Genomic DNA, 22,595 nt, shown 5'->3' with positions numbered 1-22,595 from the left:
CTCATTTTCTCAGAGCAACATGTTTTAATTGTGCCTTCCAAGGTAAACAAACGTTCTCTGACTTGTTATGGTTAATATAAAAATAAGCGTAGTTATTACTGCTTGCATAATTCACAGTAGCTATTTTTGTAGTGAAGTTATTCAGATCGCCATTTAATTCTCTTCTCATTCCTTAAAGGAAAACAAACAAATCTGTTTCAAACATGACAATGAACCAGTTTTACCTTTGGGCTTATCTTTAAAGGGTTTTGGGGGTGGGGTTGTTGTTGTTGTTTTTGTTTTGTTTTTGGTGTTGTATGTGTCTATATGCATGGAAATGGGCAGGACAGAGGCAAACTTCTAGTCTCTTCTGTTGTTTGTGTTTTATTTCCAGTACAAGGTCTCACTGAATCAGAAACTCGACAGCACATTGGCTATCTTCAATGGCATATGCTGCTGTATATACTTCAAATTGTGGATTAAATTCACTCTTTCTTTTCATGTCTCTTCCATCTCCTGTGGCTCTAAATGACAAGGTCTGAAACCAGTGTCTCAATCTTGACACTTTCCTTTCCTTTGCAGTCTGGCAGAGTGACCAAATCTGCTTTGCTTGTTGTAATATTTCTTGTTCACTTCTTTCCATTTCTTATATTCATTTTCTTGGATTTCAAGACCCACTAAAAGCCCCTAAGCCCCTAAATTCCTCGGGGTGCATCAACTGCTTAAGAGAGAGAGTCAATCTTACTACTCACACGTTTCCAAAGCCTCCCAAAGAGCAGGTCATGCTGATCTTCTAACAACACTGACTGTTCTTAAAATGCATCCCTAAAGTTTAATCTCCTTAAATTGCATTCCCCCTTTCTCTATCCTTACTTTCTCTCCCCTCCATTCCCACTTACACCCATTCCCCAGCAACACCAGACTTTTTGAACTCATCTCCTTTTTTCTCATTTATTTTTCTTCATAATAATAAACTTAACTCTGAAAACTAGCTAGACTTGGAGGGGAAACCCAATGAACTTCAGTAAGAGCAGAGATTACAGGGTATTACAAGCAGATGGAGTTGAGGCAGCCTCCTGGGCTATGGAAAGAATGAGGGGGGGGGGGGTTAAGATGCCCATAAGTCAGAAAAATTGGAGTTATCCATAGTAAGCACTGGTGATCATCTCTCTAATCTGGTTTCTGAACGGAAAATGTTCCATGGTTTCCATAATGTTCATGCTTTTTCTACCACCTTTTCAAAGTCCACATGTTTGCCACCCAGCCACTCAGTCTTCACACTTAAGATGAAAAACTGGGAACCATTGTGTTTGGTCCAGTGTTTGCCATGGACAAGATGCCTGGGACTGGAGTTACTGATGGTTGTGAGCTTCTGTGTAAGTGCTAGGAATTGAACCGGGGTACTCTAAATAGCAGTCAGAGCTCTTAACTAATGAGCCATCTCTCCAGCCTGTTTGTGTAAGTCTTAATGTGAGGCTCAGCTCAGAAAAATCTTGTTCATTGCTATTCCTTGTCATTGAACTCTAAATACCCTCTATCTCCTTCCAAATAAACCTTTTATTACTGAATTAGCCACATTGGTGATAATTACTTATTTTGTTTGCTGAGGTTTTGTAATCTAATTGCTACTGGCTAGACTACTGCAATGGTTTGAATGAGAATGGCTATCATAGGCTCATACGTTTGAGTACTTGGTTCCAGTAGATGGTACTGTTTGGGAAGGATTAAGAGGAGTGGCCTTATTGGAGTCAGTGTGTCACTGTGAGTGGGGTTTGAGGTTTCAAAAGCCCATCTATTCCCAGTTAGCTCTGAGTCAAACTGTAAGCTCTCAGCTACTACTCTAGTGCCATGCCTGCTGCCACACCCAACCCCTCCCCCACCATCTATGTCACGATGGTCATGGACTCACCCTCTGAAACAGCCCCCAGGAAACTCTTCTCTAAATTGCTTTGACCATGGTGTTTTGTCATGGCAGTAGAAAATAACTAACACAACCATATCAGCTCATCTCTTTATTACCAGTGCCAACAGAAGCTCTTGGCAAGAGTCAGTTAGTGGTTGTTTATATAAATACTTGAAAGGTACAGACCCACCAACCCTTAAAATGCATACAGTGGCTGCATCTTTTCTGACTACACTGAATCCCCTTGAGTATGCCTTCTAGTTGCATGTTGTCAGGTACATAGAGTGATGATTGTGTAGATGAAGAAGCTTAAGCCTTGAAGTATTTATCCTTTCTTCGCAATTAGATTCTGAAACCCTAAGCTGCTCACACCCTCTAAGATTAGGTAGCAGTCAAAGGGTTAAGAAATCTTTTGTGATATGCAGACTTTTTCAAAATTTCATGCTCATTGCTTCTTGAGAGACCCCTGACCACCATCCCATCTTGTATCAGGAGACACTGAAGTAAACTGTAGCTCTTGGTATCTTGGGTGTGAGCCTAATTCATGGTCAAGCAAGACAAACAAAATTAAAGCATTCAAAACAAGCTAAAAAGAATATGAAAGAACTGGTCACGTAAGTCTAGTTGCATCTTTCGTTCAAAGAATGCATGTATTTAACAAGTTTCTGTGGGAGACTATTAGAAATCAGTAGTGAAAGCTGACTTTGGAACTGAGGTTTCTTAAAACAGGAGGTTCAGAGTTTAAGAGTAAGGAGCCATCTCAGGTGTAATGCCAAATACCAATGGATTTGTGTTAGTTCTAAAAGTTACAATGATAGTCATTATAATTAGGAAAAAGTTTAAAAACACTTGCAGGGCTTTCTCTGTCTCAGCTGAGGCAGCCATCTTGCTCTTGCCGAGTGCTGGTGTTGGAGGACCCTCCCGGCTGCAGATTTACCAGCAGCATGAATTAAGAAAAGTTAGCCAAACTTTAAGCTCAGGTCCGGATAGGGGGCAAGGGACAGCTCACAGGAAGAAGAAGGTGGTACATAGGCCTACTGCTGATGACAAAAAGCTTCCGAGTTCACTAAAGAAACTGGCTGTGAACAATATAGCTGGTATTGAAGAGGTGAACATGATTAAAGACGATGGAACAGTTATTCATTTCAACAATCCCAAAGTCCAAGCTTCCCTCTCCGCTAACACCTTTGCAATTACTGGTCATGCAGAATCCAAACCAATCACAGAAATGCTTCCTAGAATATTAAGTCAGCTTGGTGCAGACAGCTTGACGAGCCTTAGAAAGTTAGCTGAGCAGTTCCCACGACAACTACTGGATAGTAGAGCACCCAAGCCAGAAGACATTGATGAAGAGGATGGTGATGTTCCAGATCTTGTAGAAAATTTTGATGAAGCATTGAAAAATGAAGCTAACTAAAATCCTCTGGTTTTGGAAGCTGGCATGGACTAGATTTAACAGTCAGCTCTGTTGTTCCAAAGTTTTACAGACCTGGAGAACATCATCTGTTATTAGTTCAGTAATATAAATATTTTGTATATTAATGATGCTGTTTGCTCAGCATTTTTCAGTCATTTGATTTTGCACACTATTTTTTTTTTTTTGACAAATTCTGCTAAAAAAAAAACACTAGAGTGTTTGGTGTTTTCTGTTAACTATAAGGTCTATTTCAAAACGCTTGGGAGACATACCACAAACATGCAATTATCAACATACATTTAAGCACCTGCAGTGATAGAGGTTCCCTTAGCTTAGAGATTTCTCAGCCAAATAAATGTTGGTAATTTAAAAACTGTAGCCAGTCCCTAGTTCTCTGCAGTTTGAAGTTGAGTTACAGTAGTTCTCCAAACCAGTTATAACTTCATTATTCTAAGAGCAGTTTCACTACTCAGTGCTTGGACTGAAGAATAATTAAATGGTCAAAGGTTGGCATTTATCTACATCGACAGAATGAGAGCAGTGACATGAAGAAAGGGATATACTTTTGAGTACATATGCCACCTGTCTTGTGCCAACTTCTGATACCTTTTTCTTGGCAGCATGCTGAGGCTTGGTGCCAGACCCTTGACAACCATCCAGCAGCAATAACATCAAGCCCAAAACTGGGACGAAGCTTTTGTTAAATGCTTGTTAAGTATGCACAGTGTTTGAGTCTGACAAGTGACCCTTCTTAAAAGAAAAAAAAAATCTTGTACTACTTTTAATTTCTTTTATATCGTGTGTGCATTGAAAACTCATGTCAGCAGGCTGCATAAGTGCCTTTATCTGCTAAGCATTTTACTGACATCCAAATCTCCTCTTATTTTTATGTGTATGTCTGTGTGAATATATGCCATGTGTGTGGGTGCCTACAGACGCCAAGGAGTCAGATCCTGGTGCTGGGGACCAAAGTTAGGTCTTCTGCAAGAACCCTAACTGCTGAGCTAGCTCTCCAGCTCCCCAATTTCCCTTTGCTTTTAAACACAACCCTAATAAAAAAAATTTGAACTCCAAGTCTAAAAGAGATATGAAATACTGTTACGTATTTTATCACTTAGCAACTTAACAAGAAAAAGCTCAGTTTTTCTGCTTTTTTTTAAACAAAGCACCTTTGATCATATGCAAGTTTATTATTCTTGTCTGTTTTTGAGACAAAATAACATGATGTAGCCCATGCTATTTTCCTGCAATCTATCTCCCAAGGATTGGCATTACAGACCTTCATAAACATGCCCAGGCAGATACAAGTTTTTACCAATGTTTTAAGATATTGTTGATTTTGATTAGAAACTAGTTTTGGTCAAAAATGTTAAAGTTTAACTTAGACTCCCAGATATAGATTATTATGTAAGGCTCCTATTTTAAGTGCCAGTGAGAGTCAGACTTAGCATAAAGTCGTCTGACAAAACCAGGCCACTTCAAGCATTACAAAATAGGTCTGCATTTGCCATGTTCCAGAGATTGTACCAAATGCTCTGCATAAGCTACTTTATTTCCTCAGGAACTTAGAGGTAGATACTATTATTATACTTACTTTACAGATCTGGACTTGAAGTTCAGATGATTTAAGTAATATCCAAGAACATACTTATTGTGGGTGAGCCAAAATGAAACACTCAATTGATTTCAGTTACATTATGCTATGTGTTTCTTCTAGATCAGCAGGTCTCAACCTGTTGGTGGAGACCCCTTTGAGGTCAAAGGATCCTTTCAGCCTAAGACCATAGAAAACACAGATATTTACATTACTGTTCATAACAGTAGCAAAATTAGTTATAAAGTAGCAACAAAAATAATTTTATGATTGGGGTCACCACAACACAAGGAACTAACTATATTAAAGGGTCATAGCATTAGGAAGGTTGAGAACCTCTGCTCTAGGTGGTTGCCCTCTATGATAGAAGTGAATTCTACCAAACACCAGTGAGCCTGGGAAGTACTCCAAGCACTTTGTGAATGGCAGCCCAGGATACTTTGACTGTAGACTGAGGACAGACAACCCTGAGCAGAAAAATCTCAGTATGCCAAGACTTTAGACCTACAGCAGCTGTTGCTGTACTTGGTCTCCTTAGAGTTATCTCTTTTAACTGAAAGTTGAATCTGTGCTTATCTTAACAAGTTGGAATATTGATCTCCCTAGTCTCAGCACTCTCAGTGCTTAGGCTAGACCTATATACAACATCGTTCTTAGAAACAATCTTGAGGAGGAAGAACCAACCTGGGAGAATGTGAAAGTATAGCTGCATATGATTTCACCTAAGTGTACAGTGGTTCCCGATGGGAGGTAGGGCTGGCATAAGGGAACGGCAAGATGAGGAGCTCTAGTCTACTAGGTGTGCTCCATTTCTTATATGGGCACTAAAATGTGTGTAGTTAGAATTATTCTTTAAACGACACACATGTATTTGTTTTGTTTTTGCTAAGTTTTTTAAAATGTATATCTAAACTAAAAACGTTTTTAGGAAGTGTGTGGTTTGAACAGGAAATGGCCCCCAGGATTCACAAATTTGAAATGCTGTTCATAGGGAGTGGCAGTATTAGGGATGTGGGGCTTTGTTGGAAGAAATGTCACTAGAAGTGGGCTTTGAAGTCTAAGAAGCTCAAGTGTGACAGTCTCCTGCTGCTTGTAGATCAAGATGGAGAATGCTCAGCTCCTTCTCCAGCACCATGTCTGCCTGCATGTTTCCCGCCATGACGATAATAGACTAAACCTCTGAAATGAGCATCAGGTCTCTTCACTGTCTCAGTGCATCGGATGCCTTTTCAGTAATATGACTAATAACTGAGGCTGTTTGCACTTGATTGGCCATGGCAATACCTGCAGTCACTGCAGCTGCAGCAGAAACAGTAATGTCGAGTGATTATAGCTGCTGTAATGCCAAAATCTCTTTTTGTCTCAATAATTGTACGATAGGAAAATCTTTGGGGTCAGCTTCAACAGGTACTAGGTACAAATGTGGGAATATTCACCACAATTGCTGTCCGGTTTTTTCCATTCCAACATTCTGTTAAGTAACATGTAATATTAGGACTATGGCAATTAATTATTGAGCTGTTTCAAACAACTCTTCATCACATATAAGGAAGAATATGGTGCTTGAACACACACTAGCGATGGCTCAGCGTATAATTAGAATATTGTTGATTAATCTTCAAATAGATAAACTGATCTTTGTTTTATTACTTTTCGTGGTCTCCAATCGTGTACCACTGACATTATTAGATGTATGGAAGCTTCCTTGTAGATTAGCAAAAGCTGATATACTAGTAGATGCCTCGGCATCATTTATAATTATCCATTCGAAAAATGGCCACTCACTCCAGGGCCAGAGTGAGTGTTATTTGTTTTAAATCTTTTTAACTTTGATTAAAATAAAAAACCCTCCGATAGTTTAAATTTCCGTAATTCTGGTGGTTGACATGCTGGTAAATGTCGGAGGAAAATCCATAATGATAGCACCATGGTATCTGTCCTTTTAGCGGTCACTTAAGAGGAGAAATTATCAGGGTAATGGTATAGTTACATTGCTAGTGAGCATAATTGTATGATATTAGAGATGTATTATTACCACCAGTTCCACTTCCACTAGTTGCTCCAGTACTTATTTGTGACAGGGCATTCATTGATATCCCTGTGGGAATTTTATTAGCAACAAGTGGATCTTCCCAATATCCCATTTCATTTTGTAATTTTAATACATGGCCCTTTCCCAGAGCTAATAGTCTCATTTGGAAAGTAAAACATAATGCCGTATTTAAATTTTAATTGAGGTGGCATTATATGGTTCTGTTTCAAACTTAGGCGTTTTGATGCATGGTGCATTCCATGGCCAACTTGTGGATAAGAATAAAGGAAGTTTAGTCGAATTAGCATGTACAGGCATTGGAACGGGCCATGTTCTCACTATGGCCCCAGAGGTAGGCTGCTCCTTATGGGAGTCCAAAGAATTAATATCAGAAACATTGACGTCCACAGCCTCTGGATCCGGATTTTCTTTTTCTCCATCCTTCACTATTCTTGTCAATCTTGTTGGTACCCAGATCGGATTTTCTTGCTCCTGTGGGAAAACACAAATAGCTCCCCTGGCCAGTGAGCATATCAAAGCTCCATTGGGGGTGATTTTGTGCCATGTTATCTCTGGCCTGTGTAGCACACAAATCATGATAAAGAGATTTCCATTCTAAATATTTGCCTGTAGGGACAATTGTCTTGCTAGTACTACACCAATCCCCAGGCGTCATAGCACTTTCTGCAAGTCTCTCTATTAAGGCTTGGGTAAAAGAGGCATTTATGCCATATGTTTGCACCGATTCTGCCAATGACTTTAATTGTTTCAAGTCTAAACTTCGATGGTATCTCTGCTGATTCTGATCTTCAAAGACCGGAAAGGCTGCTCTAATCCTTCTTCTCTCCTTTTCTGGAATCAAGGAGGTGGCTATTGGAATAACATGTCTCCTAGCCTGTTCCTGTTTTGTCTTCCGAACAAGCAGCTGCGGCGCTGATGGCAAACTGCCAGGTGCATAAGGAGGATCCGGACGATATCTTTCTTTCTCATAACGAGCTGCCTCCTCATCTAATTCTGTTTGTTCGTCCGAATCCAACCCATCCTGGGACGAAGTATCGTCCTCATTTTCTCCATCCTCAGAGGACGTCTCCTCTGAGGCGGAGTCATTCAGTGTTAATTTTCTAAACCCAGACAAGGATGGATATATTTTTTTATATTTCTCTGACTGAGCTATTTTCTCAGCTCCATTCTCTTTTTTCTTTTTTCTTTTCTCTCGCTCCTTCTTCTTCTGACATGGAGGGCTTAAAGGCTGTTTATCATTGCCTTTTCTTCTACTAGCATTCCCTTCCTTTTCTGCTTCTGATAGGCTATCCTGACACTGAGTAAGGACCTTTTGTCCTTCTCTAATCTTTCCTTGGCATTTCTCATCCGCTATGCATGCCTGAATCATCCTAAAAATAGGTAATGTGCCTGCTCTCAATCTTCCCTCTTCCTTTTCCCGGGCTAAATCAGCTCCTAACTTTTCCCATGATCGCGTGGTAAGGGATCCTGTAGGACCATACCACGGAGTAACTCTATCTACCTCTTTAAAAAACTTCAAAAGAACCCCATCTGAAATAGTCAAGCCGCTTTCCTGCAGCAGCGCCTGCACTGCCACGAGAGCCGGCTTAAACTGTTGATTGCCCATAATTCTTTATCTACAGAACTGGGCGAACCTGCACAGTTATCTGCCTGTGATTTACGGTTCACTTTGAAAAGGAGGACATGTACACTCCCGTCCCTTAATATGCCAATTAAGGCAAAAGCAAAACACGAGAACAACCACAGCCCAGACAGGGATAGCGAAAGCAAGGCCAAGCATAGGATCCACCATATCTTACAGAAAAGTGTCTAGACTTACTGCACCGTCAGTTCTGAATCTTGTTTCTGCGAGCTAAGCAGGGTCCTTCAAGGTAGACGATCCTCGGGGGCGTTCGGCTTGCACTCCCGGGTTTCAGCACCAAATGCGACATGCTACCTCGCCGATAAGAAGCACGTCACACTCAAGATTCTTCTGACAACGTCTTTTATTGTTACAGCTCTTTTAGTTAGAAGGATGCAAGATGGAGAACAAAGGAAGGACCCCAAGCCCCAGAATGTACTGACTTATATACTATCAAAGAGACATGATCTGTTCTCATTGGCTTACAGACTGGGGTCTCATTTACATATCCACTGATAGTACTTTCAGCAGGAAAATTCGTGCCTACGTGTGCGCACAGCTGCAGACACCAAGGCCAAGAAGAACCAGGAACAGGAAGCCAGCGCCATCTTATAATGGCGAGCGTATAGCTACTTCAGCAAACACAGCATGGCTCCTAACAGTGTTAGCCTCAAATTCATGATCCTTCTACTCCAGAGTCCTGGATATGTACACCACAACCAGTTACTCATTACTTCTTCTGATTAGGGCCTAGACTATATAAAGTTATATGTTAGTTTATAGAAAATAAGAAAGTTAACTTTGTCATATAAAGATAGAATGATGCTTTTTTTTTTAAAATAGAAGAGTTATTGCCAAGGGTCTCAGCTCTGTCATTTAGTACACTAAGTCTGTGTCTAACTCAGCAGTCTGGTCTCAACATCCTTTCATTGGCTACACATAGATTAGTTTCTCACAGCTCTCCTGAGAAAGCTTTGTTAGTCCTGCCTGTTATTTCACTAATTGCTAAATGTACCCTGTTCACTATCCATACACATGTAATGGGTTTTTATTACTGTAAGAATTTATACTTTAAAAAGAAATATAAGAAAGAGCCTCAGAAATGTTGGTTAGGCAAGAGAAACAAGAATTCACTACGTTTCTAAAAACAGATCCTAGAATTCCCGTATCTGTTCTTTTTTCACTATCAGTTGGGCTGTTGTAGTCTGGATATAGACTATCTTTAAAGACCCATGTGTTAAAGGCTGGTTCATGAGAATCACATTTGGTAGATGTATGTCACTGTGGGAAGTGCCCTTGGAGAAACATGTGGAATCTAGGTCTCTTCTTTCTCTATTTCACTTCTCAGCCATTGGGAGGTTTGCTCTGCCATGTGTTCCCTACCATGATGTTACTAAAGCAACAAAGTCAACAGATCATGACCTCAAGCCTCCAAAGCTGTGAGCTAAGAGAACCTTTTCTCATTGTAAGCTGGTTATCTCAGGGTCTTTGTTACAGTAACAGAAATCTGACTAACATACAACTATTAGATTTTCACAAGTCTCTTAAGTACAGGGATACTAATAAATAATGATCAATTTATAACCATCACCAATTAATTATCATTACTATCAAACAATGAATCACTAGAAAGATTTTCACAGTTGTGGTGGTGTGAATGAAAATGGCCCCCAAAGGCTCACAGTGAATGACACTATTTGAAAGGATTAGGACATGTGGCCTTTTGGGAGTGGATATAGACTCACTGGAGGAACTGTGTTACTGATGGTGGGATTTGGAGTTTCAGAAGCTCAAGCCAGGCCCAGTCTCTCTCTCTGTGTCTCTGTCTGTCTGTCTGTCTGTCTGTCTGTCTGTCTCTCTCTCTCTCTCTCTCTCTTTCTCTCTCTCTGTCTGTCTCTCTTTCTCTCTCTCTCTTTCTCTCTCTCTGTCTCTGTCTGTCTGTCTGTCTGTCTGTCTCTCTCTCTCTCTCTTCTCTCTCTCTGTCTCTCTCTCTCTTTCTCTCTCTCTCTCTCTCTCTCTCTCTCTCTCTCTCTCTCTCTCTCTCTCTCTCTCTCTCTCTCTCTCCCTCTCTCTCTCTCTCCTGCTGCCTACAGGTCTAGACCTAGAACTCTTTGCTCCTTCTTCAGCACCATGTTTGCCTGCACGCTGCCATGCTTCCTGCCAAGATAATAGTGAACTAAACCTGTAAAACTGTAAGCCAGCCTTTGTAAGAGTTGCTATGGTCACTGTATCTCTTTACAGCAACAGAAACTCAAAAACACAGCAAAAATTTACTGAAAATACTACCCTTTAAATATTTTAAATCACAGATAACAATAATTTCAACTACCTTCTGATAACATATCAGAAGAAAGCCCCACAGTAAAGCCTAAAGTTCTTCACTCACCAAATAAACCAAATGTGAACTCCAGGTTTCAGAATTCACAGTAGCTACAGTCATCATAAAACAAAACGCTGCAATAAAGCTATTGATTCTAATAAAGCTATTGATAATAAAGCTATTGATAATAAAGCTATTGATAATAAAGCTATTGATTCTAATAAAGCTATTGATAATAAAGCTATTGATTCTAATAAAGCTATTGATTCTAATAAAGCTATTGATAATAAAGCTATTGATTCTAAATGTAAAAAACCCACCAAAATCTATCATAACAGCACACCCAATCTTACCACTTATAACTAATCCCAGAATCTGAAAACAGAAAATTGCTGGGCTTCGTTGTTCTTTTATGGCTCTGAGGCTCAAACCCAGGGCCTCGAACATTCCAGGCAAGGGCTCTATTACTGAGCTACACTCCCAGCCCTAGGGAAAGTATTGAAGGAAAGTTTTGAAAACCTGAACCAAGGACAATATTTAACAGAAATATTAAATATTATGTGCCACACTCCCAGATGGAATCAAGCCATAGAAAATAATTATGGTTGTCTTTGGGTAATAAACACTATAAGGCTCCAATAAGAACAACCCAGAAAAATTACCCATTAGATTAAAATACCACCCACTCAAATCATCAACCCTACATGTCCATCAAACACCTCAGTTTGATGAAATTTTGGCTCATCTTTAGTATATATTTAATCCTACAAACCCTAAGAAGATTTTTAGTAGCAATGCTGTATATATCTAATACATAATATCCCTTCGTGTAGAAGGCACAGTGTTAAAACATTAACTGGCTCAGCAAGATGGTTTAACAGGTAAAGGCACCTACAACAAAGGCCCCACTATCAAGCCTCATGACCTAAGTTTGATCTCTGAGACCAATGTAGTAGAATGAGAGAACCAATTCCTGAAAGTTGTCCTCTTATCTCTGCCCCACACATATGCTCATATACACGTGTATGATTGTTTGAGATTTGACATGGTCTCACTCTGTAGCCCTGGCTTACAGAGGTCCACTGGCCAGCATCCTCCTCCCAAGAGTTAATGGTGTACTCTACCACACATGGACCACTGCATTATTTTCATATAATAAAACAGCATTACAAGTTATATCCTCCCAGAGAGAGGGACAAACATTCTGAGGAAACATGGTTGTTATAAACCTACTTCCAGCTCTTACATTAATAGCAGGGTGTGAATCTGGAGTCTGTAGAGACTAGTCCATTTTTACATAATTCTTCACTGCTTTTTACATGAAACATGATCAGCCAGCCCTTAGTAAGACGGTTTTCAAAATCAGAGCCTCTGATGACTATATGTGGTTGAGTGGAATGTAGGCTTCATTAGTTTTCCCCAGTCATAAGACAAGCTGAAAATGTGTTACTTTCCTTATCTTGAGACTGTAGTCTTGACCTTTCATCAAACTCTATACCTCTTTGAAATCATCAAAGGGGAATTATAAGCACTCTAGTTTGCTATTTCAGCATTGTCAAATCTCCCCTCTGCATGCCTTGCTGATTCTCTCAACTATCCCCTCCTTCAGCCTTACTGACTCTTCTCCCAACTATTCCTCCTCAGCCTTATTTTGCTATCCTTTTCTCCTTCCTTCTTCCTGCCTCCCTATACACATGTTTGTTGAAATATATATTATGAAGTCTCAGGGGTAGGTTTGCTACCTGCCCCATGGTTTATGTTCTCAAATGGAAGACATGCACACAGCCTTCATATTTTAATATGTCTTAAGTAGCTCAATAGCTGGGCCATTGTTTAACTTCTATGTGGCTAATCTCGAGTTTCTATTTATTAAATTTTGTGTCTATCTTGGTTGTTTTGGACCCAGAGGGCTGCCCAACTGCTCTGCACTCTGGGCTGTGCTCTCCTGGCTCCCACACGGAGGCCATGCCTCTTTGTCTTGTATTCTTTCCAGGCATGGTGTCTCCCTAGCCTCCACTCTCTGCTTGCATGGCATATCTTCCCTTTCCCACCCCCCTAGTCCCATGTCTGGGAATCCTAAAATCCTGCCAGTCTGTTCTCTCCAGCTATTGGCTGGTAGCATCTTATTTACCAGTCAGAATCAATTGGGGGCAGGTTCTCAGAAGCTACATGTAGATGTTTTTGTGTAAACAGTTTTTTTTGGGGGGGGGACATAATTAACATTAAAATATAAATAGCTACACACACTGGCTTTAGTGTAATGTATCTTTGAAATACATCACCACCATCATCCATGGTTCCTCTTGGTAACAATCTCCCTATAGCATAAATAATACCTTTTTAAAATATGTACTCTCCAACTTCCTCAAGAAGGTGGCTCAAAATTATATCATACATAATGTATGGTTTATATCTTACAATTCCCTTAATTAGCCTGTCTTCTTCCAGCGCCTCCCATCCTCATTATTTAGATTAAGTCAGAAGTTGTTCTCACATTGCTTCTGAAATAATAAGAAATTTACTTGAGTTGACACTTACCACAATGTATGCTAACTGTCCATTTCTAACACTGTCACTGTCCTTTGGGCTGTCAGTATACTCCTTATACTGCTCCATTTGGGTTATTTGTCATTATATTCCATGTGCCTTGTACCCAGTAGGTACTTAACACATTCTTGAATAGCAAGAATTCAAAAATAAATATGTTTCCTAGTATGCTTTATGAAGACTGTAAAATATTCAAAACAGCTAGGCAAGTGCCATGTGCGTTGCAAACATACTATTAAAGGCTGTGAAATGTTGGAAAGAACAAGCAATAAGGGTTGAGTTTACAATTTATCATCAGTCTTTCTAGTAAATGCTGACCCATGATACCCAGAAAATGTGACCGCCCTGCTACTAAGCTGGGGGAGACCCTATGCTCTAATCTGTCTTCACCTTTTGCCTTTATCTCCAGGCACAGGAACCTGAACAAAGGAGGGCTTCACACAAGTTCCCAGAACTAGAGGCTATAAATCCTACCTTTAAGAACCATTCACCAGCATTCAGAGTTGACAGTAAAGTCCAATAGAAGTTGGAAGTGACGTTGTTAGCAGCTGACGGAAGAACCTCTTTGATATTGGTTGTTCTGGTCAGGTCATAGTCATGCATGAGGAAAGGCACATGATCCCAACTGCAGACAGGAGGGGAAGAGGGGAAGAAGTACAGAGCATAAACCTAGCTACCATGACATAAATGACTCCCCAAAGCCCTTCAGGGTGGAAGCCTTGCAAGGACTTCTCCTATTCCCTTCAATCTCAGCAAAGAACTAAGTGCTGGTCATATATACAGATGTCACCATTTTCCTGCCTGGGAATCCATCTTTCATATATATATATATATATATATATATATATATATATATATATGTATGTATGTATTTATATTGGTGGTGCTGGAAGAGTAGATTTCTTATTCAGAAGATTCCTGACACCAGGAAAACAGAAGGTAAGTAATGACCTAAGAATATGGTGGGTATGAAGCAGGGTCCCCAGAACCATATTAGACATGTTTCTACACAGGTTTCCTGGGTTTTTCTGAGTCTTTTTTTCAGGGTAGCACCTGTGCCACAAGGCACATTATTATAAAACAGATTACCAATTCCTTTACTTCCTAGTTGCTCTGTAGAATCCATGACTTTTTGACACTCTCTTTATTTCTCATTAAAATAATCACCAAGAGAATATCTACAATGGTCATAAGGTATTGAGGGGCTATTTAACTTGTCATATCTATAAAATGGGACAAAACAAAGGAAGTAACTATTAGTCAAAGGACAGCTGGGACTGCAGTATTCTGCTTCTGAGAAGAGGGAAGCCAACTGACTAAGCCACACCATTATACAAACTTCTTTTCTGTAAATAGTAGAAGAGTGAGCTCAAAGTGACCTAGCCATCTTGCAGCAATGGGAAGAAAGAGATCAGAGTAGGAAAAGAAAGTTGCAGTGTATTGAATAGAGTCCCATAGAGGATGGAGCTATGCAAAAACAAACCAGAACAGTTCCTGAGCAGTGCACACAGAGATCTCGAGTCTATGACTATGTGTCAGTCTACACACAGGAAACTCTATGGAGCTTAGCAAGAACAACTTTTGGGCTAGTGGTACAACTTGGTGGTAAAGGCATTCACTGCCCAGCTTGTCAACTTGAGTTCAATCCCCACAACCCACATAATGGAAGGAGAAAACCGACTCCTATTGGTTGTCCTCTGACCTCTACACGTGTGTTCATGTACATCCATACATAAACATACAAGTAAATAAGTATAATTTTAAAACTTTTTAAGCAAACAACTTTCAAGAAAAAAATTATCAGAGTCCCCCAAATTGCAGAACTCACATGAGGTGTGAGTCAGTTGATTCCATCCAGCAAGAGAGGAGAGACCTCAGAATTTGCATGGGTATTCTTTAGAGATTCCAGAAAGCCATACCTTAGAAATGAAGATAACTTAAAACTAGAACAATGTACATCCACTTAAATACCTCCATAAGAGTGCTTAAGACAGCTTCCAGAGGATCAAACTAGTTAAAAGTACTTTTACTTCATCGACTTGCTAGAAAAAGTCCATTCTTTAAAGGGAAGCAACAAAGCTATCCCCCACCCATGTAAAATTACAGTGTCCAGTACGTAATAAAACCTTAGTAGAGAGATAAAGATGCAAGATTATGTAAATATATGCTAGTGAGATTCTTTGACAGAGACAAACTCAAAAGTAAGAGTGGATAGGATTAGACAAGAGTATTAAATAACATAGAATAACATAAATTCTGTAAATAACATGCAACGTAAACATGAATATAAAATATGTATGTAGAGCCAACTTTAGTGAGATAAAACACACGGGGTTGAGGCAGGAGATGTCTAGTTTAAACCTTGCCTACAGGTTGTGTGTGTGTGTGTGTGTGTGTATAGAATATAAAGAAGAAATTGAAATTCTGTTGATGAAACAATAATAAATTAAATGAAAATTCTTCTGGATAAAATTTACAACTATGGCTGGGGAGTGGCCCAGTTGGTAAAGTGAACTAGCACCCACATAAAACCTGGGCCCAGCACACATCTGTAACTCCAGAACCAGGAAGTAGAGACAGGAAAATCCTGAGGGCTCCCTGGCCATCCATTCTAACCTAGATAAGGAGATCCAGGTTCATCGAGAGATTCTCTGTGAGACCAGAGTGCACAATGGCAACTTCTGCTCTCTGAATGTGCCCACACAGATGAACACTTTACTACTCCCACATACAAATATGTAACAGGTCATTAAAAGAGCAGTGATTTTGAAAATGGGGCAATACAATAAAACATAGAAGTCAGAAGCTCTGGCTCCCAAAGCCAGGAGAATGGCATGTCTTTCAGCTCCAGTCACTGGGACTTGGAACTAACTCTCTATTTCCGGGCTCTTGGTTTTGTTGCTGTTGTTTTGTTTTTCTTTTTAAAATTAATTAATTTATGTTTTGGTGGTTTTGTTTTGTTTTGTTTTTTCTAAGAGTGCCCTGTCTGCATGTACACCTGAATGCCAGAAGAGGGCATCAGATCCCATTACAGATGGTTGTAAACCACCATGTGATTACTGGAAATTGAACTCAGGGCCTCTGGAAGAGAAGCCAGTGCTCTTAACCACTGAGCCATCTGTCCAGCCTCTTGTTTTATTCTGCAAGACAGGGTCTTTCTGAATAGCTCTGGCTGTCCTGTAGATCTTTAAATGTTTTCACTATAGAGAAAATTTGCCACAAATATGCTTAACCTGATTTAAATACTACAGTAAACATATAAACATCACAATTGTCCATGTCTATACAATTAGTGATATAATGTGGACAGTGACGTCTGAATGAGAATGGCTCTCAGCCCAGTTGTGGAGAAAACTGTAACTACATACATTTTCCCTTAATGTAAGCAAGAACTTGGGCTCAGAAGCATGCCTATGGGTACACCAGTTTTACTGGGAGACAGTTGAACCTTCAGGAAGTGAGGTCTAGAGGGAACTGGGACCCTGAGGATGTGGCCTTGAAGGTGTTCTCCAAACCCTAGCTCCTCTTCTCTCTCCCCACCCACCAGGAAGCAGGTAGTGATACCCCCATATGCTCCTACCATGAAGGTCTGCCTTACTACAAGTGCAAAGGTAAGAGGACTGATCTGTGGGTTGACACTGCTCAATCATGAGTGAGAATGAAAGTTTCCTTCTTATTAAATTAATTTACCTTATATAGTTGTCATAGTGGTGGAAATATGATTAACATATGATAACAAGTAATTTAGTTGTAAGGCATTATTTATTTATTTTTAAAGGCTGGGTCTTGTAGCACACAAGCACACAAGGATGCATGCATGCTACAGCAGGTCAGAGGACAACTTTTGAGATGCAGTTCTCTCCTTCCACTGTGGGTCCTAGGACTCAAACTAGGTTGTCAGCCTTGCTCTTCCTCGCCTTCCGAGCTATGTAGCCAGCTCACTATTGAACTATTTGTGTTCCTTATATATTCTTAGACATTAAACCCCTTGTCAGATGCATAAATTGCAAATATTTTCTGCTACTCTGTAGGTTAGCTCTTCATACCAAAGACTATTTACTTTGCTGTGTGAAGGGTTTTCAGTTTTATACACAATTTGTTTGTTTTTGGCACTCTGGAGATCTTTTCCAAATCTGATGTCCTGAAACATTTCTTCCTAAGTTTTCTTCCATGGCTTCCAATTACATGGTCTTTTTCTTTAAAAAAAAAATTATATGTTTATTATTTGTAAACTATGTGTTACCTCAGCTCTGCATGAACCATCACTCTTAGATCCTATCTCTGGGCTTCCCAGCCTTTGATCTTTTCTACCAAACTAACATTCGAATCTGGTTCTCTCACTGAGCACATGACCTCAAGTCCCTCACACTGTAGCTTGTGTCAGAGCCTCTTTCCATTTTTATAGCTGAATGTTTCAACATGTAAATGGTTCACACTGTTTGAATCCATTCATCCATTCCTCTGGATGCCTGTGCCCTTTCTACTTTTGGGAGCTGTGAATCCTATCATTGTGGAATTCATATGTGATTTCTTGGTGGACATATTTTAACTTGCTCACCACCAACCTGTTTCCTACAGCAGTTGTAGAGCTCTTGTCTTCTTTGGCCATATATGGAGGCTTAGAGTTCTTACTCCTCCCCATGTGTCAGCCAACCACCTTTGGTCACAGCCATCTTCATGGCTCAAGATTTTGCTACACTGATTCCAATGTGCATATAGTCAGGTCTTTAATCTATTTTGAGTTGGTTTTTCTAACTGGTGAGATACAGGTATTTTTTAATTCTTCTGCATGTAATTATTCAATTTCTCCAGCACTATTTATTGAAAAGGTTTCCTTTCTTCACTCTGTGTTCTTAGAATCTTTGCTGAAAATCAGATGGCTATAGATATATGGATGTAGAATATCTATTGTGGCTCACTGTTCTCTGTGTGTTTTTATGCCAGTACTGTGTGTTTTGTTGCTATGTTGTTTATGAGACAAGGTATCTCTATGTAGTCCTCTGCCCCTCTGCCCCTCTGCCCCTCTGCCCCTGCCTCCTGGGAATAAAAACATGTGTCACCACACCTGGCTATCCACGGTATCTTTATTACCATAGCATAGTAATAGATTCTGGAGTTTGATAGTATAATTCCTTCTACTTTATTCTTTTTGCTCCAAACTGTTGTTTTAGGGTTTTTTGTTTTGGTTTGTTTTGTTTTTTTGTAGTCTCATACAAGTTTTAAAACTCTTTTTTCTATGTCTGTGAAAACTGTCATTGGTATGTTGACAAGGATCACACAAATCCATAGCATCCTTTGGGTACTATAGATGTTTTAATAGCACAAAGTCTCTCATTTCACAAATCTGGGATATGTTTATGTTTTATGTGTCTTTTTCATTTCTTCACCAATGTTTTATAGGGTTTAGCGGGCAGAGATCTTTTACCTTTTCAAATATATTCCAAGTGTTGTATTGCTTTGCATCTAGTATAAATGGAAATGTTTTCTTGATTTTGTTTGTTTGAGAGAAGGTCTTACTATACAGTGCATGGTGACCTTGAACTCATGATTCTCCTACCTCTGCCTTTCAAGGCTGGGATTATAAGTATATATTACCATGCTCAGCTCTTGATGTCACCATTTCTTTTGTGTGTGTGTGTGTGTGTGTGTGTGCACGCGTGAGTGCTCGGGAGGAAGCCATCCATCCCATGCATTCATGTGTGGAGAGCAGAGGTGGTTGTCAGGTATCGTCCTCTTCTTTCCACCTTATTCTCTGAAATAGGGTCTCTTACAAACCTGGAGATCACCAACTAGCAAGACCGGCTAGCACTTGGGGATCTTCCTATCTCTGCTCCCCCAACACTGGGGTTACAAATGTGCTAATACCATATCTAGCTTTTATTTGGGTGATGGACATTAGAAGTTTGGTCTTCATGCTTGCACAACAAACACTTTACTCATTCTGCCCACGCCTCTTGATGTCTACAATAACTGACCACCTACTAGCCATAGCAATGCTACTATTGATTGAGTGTGGTGCTACGAACCCCACAATTGGACCAAAGACCTCACAAATACAAACGCTCAGATTTCTGTATGCTGAGTTTGTATTTTGCAATTGTGTGGAAGAAAGGACAGTAGTTAGAAAAATTACCTGAGATGATTTCAATTTTTAAAAATGTGTTGAGACATGTTTTATGGCTTATCATATGTTTTATCTTAGAGAATATGTTGATAAGAAGGACTTATGTTCTGACGCTATTTGATGTCATGTTTTAAAGATGTCTGTCAGGAACATTTGGTGTTGAGCACAGCTTAACACTGTCATTTCTTTATTGTCTCTCTCTGGATTTGGTTGATAATACAAACTAGAATTCTTACTATTATAGTATTGGTGTCTATCTCTACCTTTAGGTCTATTAACTTTGTCCTATTATTTGGGTTTTGAGATATTGGGTACTATATATTTATAATTATTTCACCTTGCTGAATTGACTGTTTATAATTATATAATAACCTTCATGTCTTTTTTTTTTTTTTTTTACTGATTCTGATAGAAAAGTATAGTATTTGATCTAAGAATGGGTACTTTTTTATTTCTTCAGGATGTCATTTGCATAGAACATCTTATCCCATCCCTTCACTGATCTCAGTCTATGTTTGTCTTCAGAGGTAAAGTTCTTAATACAAGAAACTTGGAGTTAGGGAGTATACTTTTAGTACAGTTATTCCATGCATTTTAACTGGACAATTAATCCATTTACATTTATGACCATGGTGAAGTGCTGGCAACTGATTTGCTTCTCTAGACTTGTTCAGTTTGTTTTCTTATGCACCTCAGGATCACCTGCTCAGGAGCAGAATTACTAACGATGGGCTGGGCCCTCCCATGTCAATCAATCATTAGTTAAAGAAATGCCCTACAGAATAGCTTCCAGGCCAATCTTATAGAAGTGTTTTGTCAATTAAGATCCCATCTTCCAAGATATGTCTAGGTTTATGTCAAGTTGAGATAACCCAACTGGCACAGGGACAAATGTTAGTATCCCCCTTTTCTCTGCTTTCTGGCCCAAGTTAAAGTAGTCAGCTCTACTGTGTTCTACCTGTCATCATAGACAGAATCCCTCACAACAGTGAGTCCCAAACCAAATCTTTCCTTCTCCAGGTTGTTTGGGCCAGGTATTGGTCTCAGTGATGAGGAAAGCAACTAATACACTCGATTTGGCTGTGGTCTTTCCCCTTTAACTCCTAGAACTCACATGCACCTCTCCTGGTCCATAAGGACACGTCTGTCTGTCCTAGGGAGTCAAGAATGTGTCTGTCTGTCTTAGGAGCTCTGGGAATACTTGTCACTTTGAGGATACCCTTTTTTTCCCTTTAACTTTTGAAAGCTTGACATTATCATGCTTTGGGGCAGATCTGTTGAGTGCTTAGTGACCTCTGACCTTCCTGTTCCTGGATACTTGCTTCCTCCTGTGGATTTGCAAGCTTCTGTTTCCATCACTGACTTTCTTTTTTTTTTTTAATTAAATTATTTTATTTATTTATTTTTTCTTAATTTTTTTATTAGATATTTTATTTACACTTCAGATGGCATCCCCTTTCCCCATTCCCCCCCAACCCCCTTAGGAAACCCCTATCCTATGCCCCCTTTTCCTTTTTGCATTTATACATTTTTTAAAAATAATGTTAATCATAGGCTTTATAAGTTTGGAATTGTTCAATCAGAGGTGTAACCCACTGACCAACCTAGATATAACAACTATCTTTGACTGGTGGAGATACATGAACATCTGCCTCCCTGTCTCCCCCCTCTTTCTCTCTTTCATCACCTAGCTTCTCCTCTCTTTCTTCTTCTCCTCTTCTTACTCCTTTTCTTCCTCTCACTACTCCTCCTACCTTAGCTCCTCCTACACATCACCCTTCCTGTTAAAATGAAACTTTTCTCTCAAAATAGAATTAGAGCATAATTATGCCAATTTGTACCAGTGAGGTACAGGATAGTCCTAATACCCAACGCCCATAATCAGCTTGAAGGAGCTAATGATGAGTCAGCGCCCCTATTCCCTGGGCTTGGGGACTAAGGTGGTAAATGTTGGGCTGTCTCTCTAGGGAAAAGTAGTGGTTTTGTCGGAATAGAGAGGATTAGCTAGGGTTTATTGCATAGCCATAACCTATTAGTAGAAATCTGTATAATTAATATCAAGATGAAGATATAAATTCTTAAATGGCACCAATTTACTTTGTTTACAAATTTTAAGGTTTTCATTGGCATGAGCTTCTTAGTGATATAAGAGTGAGATGAATATTGTTACTCTCATAGGCATTGTACCAGTATAACACATTTAGGAATACAAAGCTTAGACCCAGTCCTTCTTTAACTTTTTTAACTGATTTGAGATGGTCAGCCTGTGAGTTAAGGGACTATAGCAAATTCATGACTTGGAGTTTATTATAAGGGTGTTCTCTATGTTTTATTTAGAAATAGCTGAGTGGAGTTAACAGGCAACAGTCCAGATTACCTTACATGGATAGCTGGTTTTCAAAACATCAGAAATCCTTAGAATTGACATGACAAACATTTCAGTATTAATGTTCATTTTCACTAGAGACCTGTCTGCTCAGGACAGCTTCCTATATTGAATTCTAAGAAGAAATTGAGCATCCTTGGAGTTACTTCAGTTGTGGTGAGACAGCCACTAGGCAAGAATTGCCACTTTCCTTCTACAGACAAATTACTGTCCAGAAAAGGACACACTTGCAGAATAGTCGACTGATTATATCTGCCTAGACAGAGTAATCAGCCCTTAATAATTCTGCAGCACTAAGGTCTGTCAGATGATCCTGGGCCAGAAGGCAGAACAGATGCTCCAACGTTTTGAAGTAGAGCAAGTGTCCAGGTGTTCAGAGGTCTCTATAAATTGGCTAAGTTTTAGAAACTATGATTTGTGCTTCCCACAATTATAGTTAACTCAGTCATTCTGGATTTCTGATGGGGTTGAAAACATATAGCTATTGACCTTAAGAGAAAAGATTTGAGTGGATGGTCGTCAGCTGACATTCATCCTAAAGCCAGGTTCAGAATTAAATGTTTTAGTTAGAATAGATGACAGAGGAGCTGGTTAGGCATCACTAACTTTCTAACGAGTTTCATATCCATGTGGAATTACTAAATCCCTCTT

The 22,595-nt window shown here is 39.6% G+C and overlaps 1 protein-coding gene and 1 pseudogene across 1 annotated transcript in view; one reads left to right on the top strand and one right to left on the bottom strand.

Annotated features, from left to right (window-relative positions):
* The first annotated feature begins 2,676 nt into the window (after positions 1–2,676).
* Positions 2,677–3,307, top strand: LOC117701467 (transcription factor BTF3 homolog 4 pseudogene; annotated as a pseudogene).
* Positions 3,308–7,157: 3,850 nt separating this feature from the next.
* The window catches only part of LOC117701465 (glycerophosphodiester phosphodiesterase domain-containing protein 4-like), a gene marked incomplete at its 5' end in the record, with an annotated part of 33,871 nt that continues 18,433 nt past the window's right edge, over positions 7,158–22,595 (bottom strand). The window contains 5 exons of the mRNA XM_034493141.1: positions 7,158–7,193; positions 7,265–7,417; positions 7,668–8,046; positions 13,825–13,853; positions 13,909–14,059. Coding sequence (XP_034349032.1) covers positions 7,158–7,193; positions 7,265–7,417; positions 7,668–8,046; positions 13,825–13,853; positions 13,909–14,059 — 748 coding nt within the window. The remainder of the gene's footprint in view (positions 7,194–7,264; positions 7,418–7,667; positions 8,047–13,824; positions 13,854–13,908; positions 14,060–22,595) is intronic.

Source organism: Arvicanthis niloticus, unplaced genomic scaffold, assembly GCF_011762505.2.
Source record: "Arvicanthis niloticus isolate mArvNil1 unplaced genomic scaffold, mArvNil1.pat.X pat_scaffold_1116_arrow_ctg1, whole genome shotgun sequence".
Classification (NCBI taxonomy): domain Eukaryota; kingdom Metazoa; phylum Chordata; class Mammalia; order Rodentia; family Muridae; genus Arvicanthis; species Arvicanthis niloticus.
Note: the sequence above shows the minus strand (reverse complement) of the source record. Positions and strands in the feature narration are given on the sequence as shown.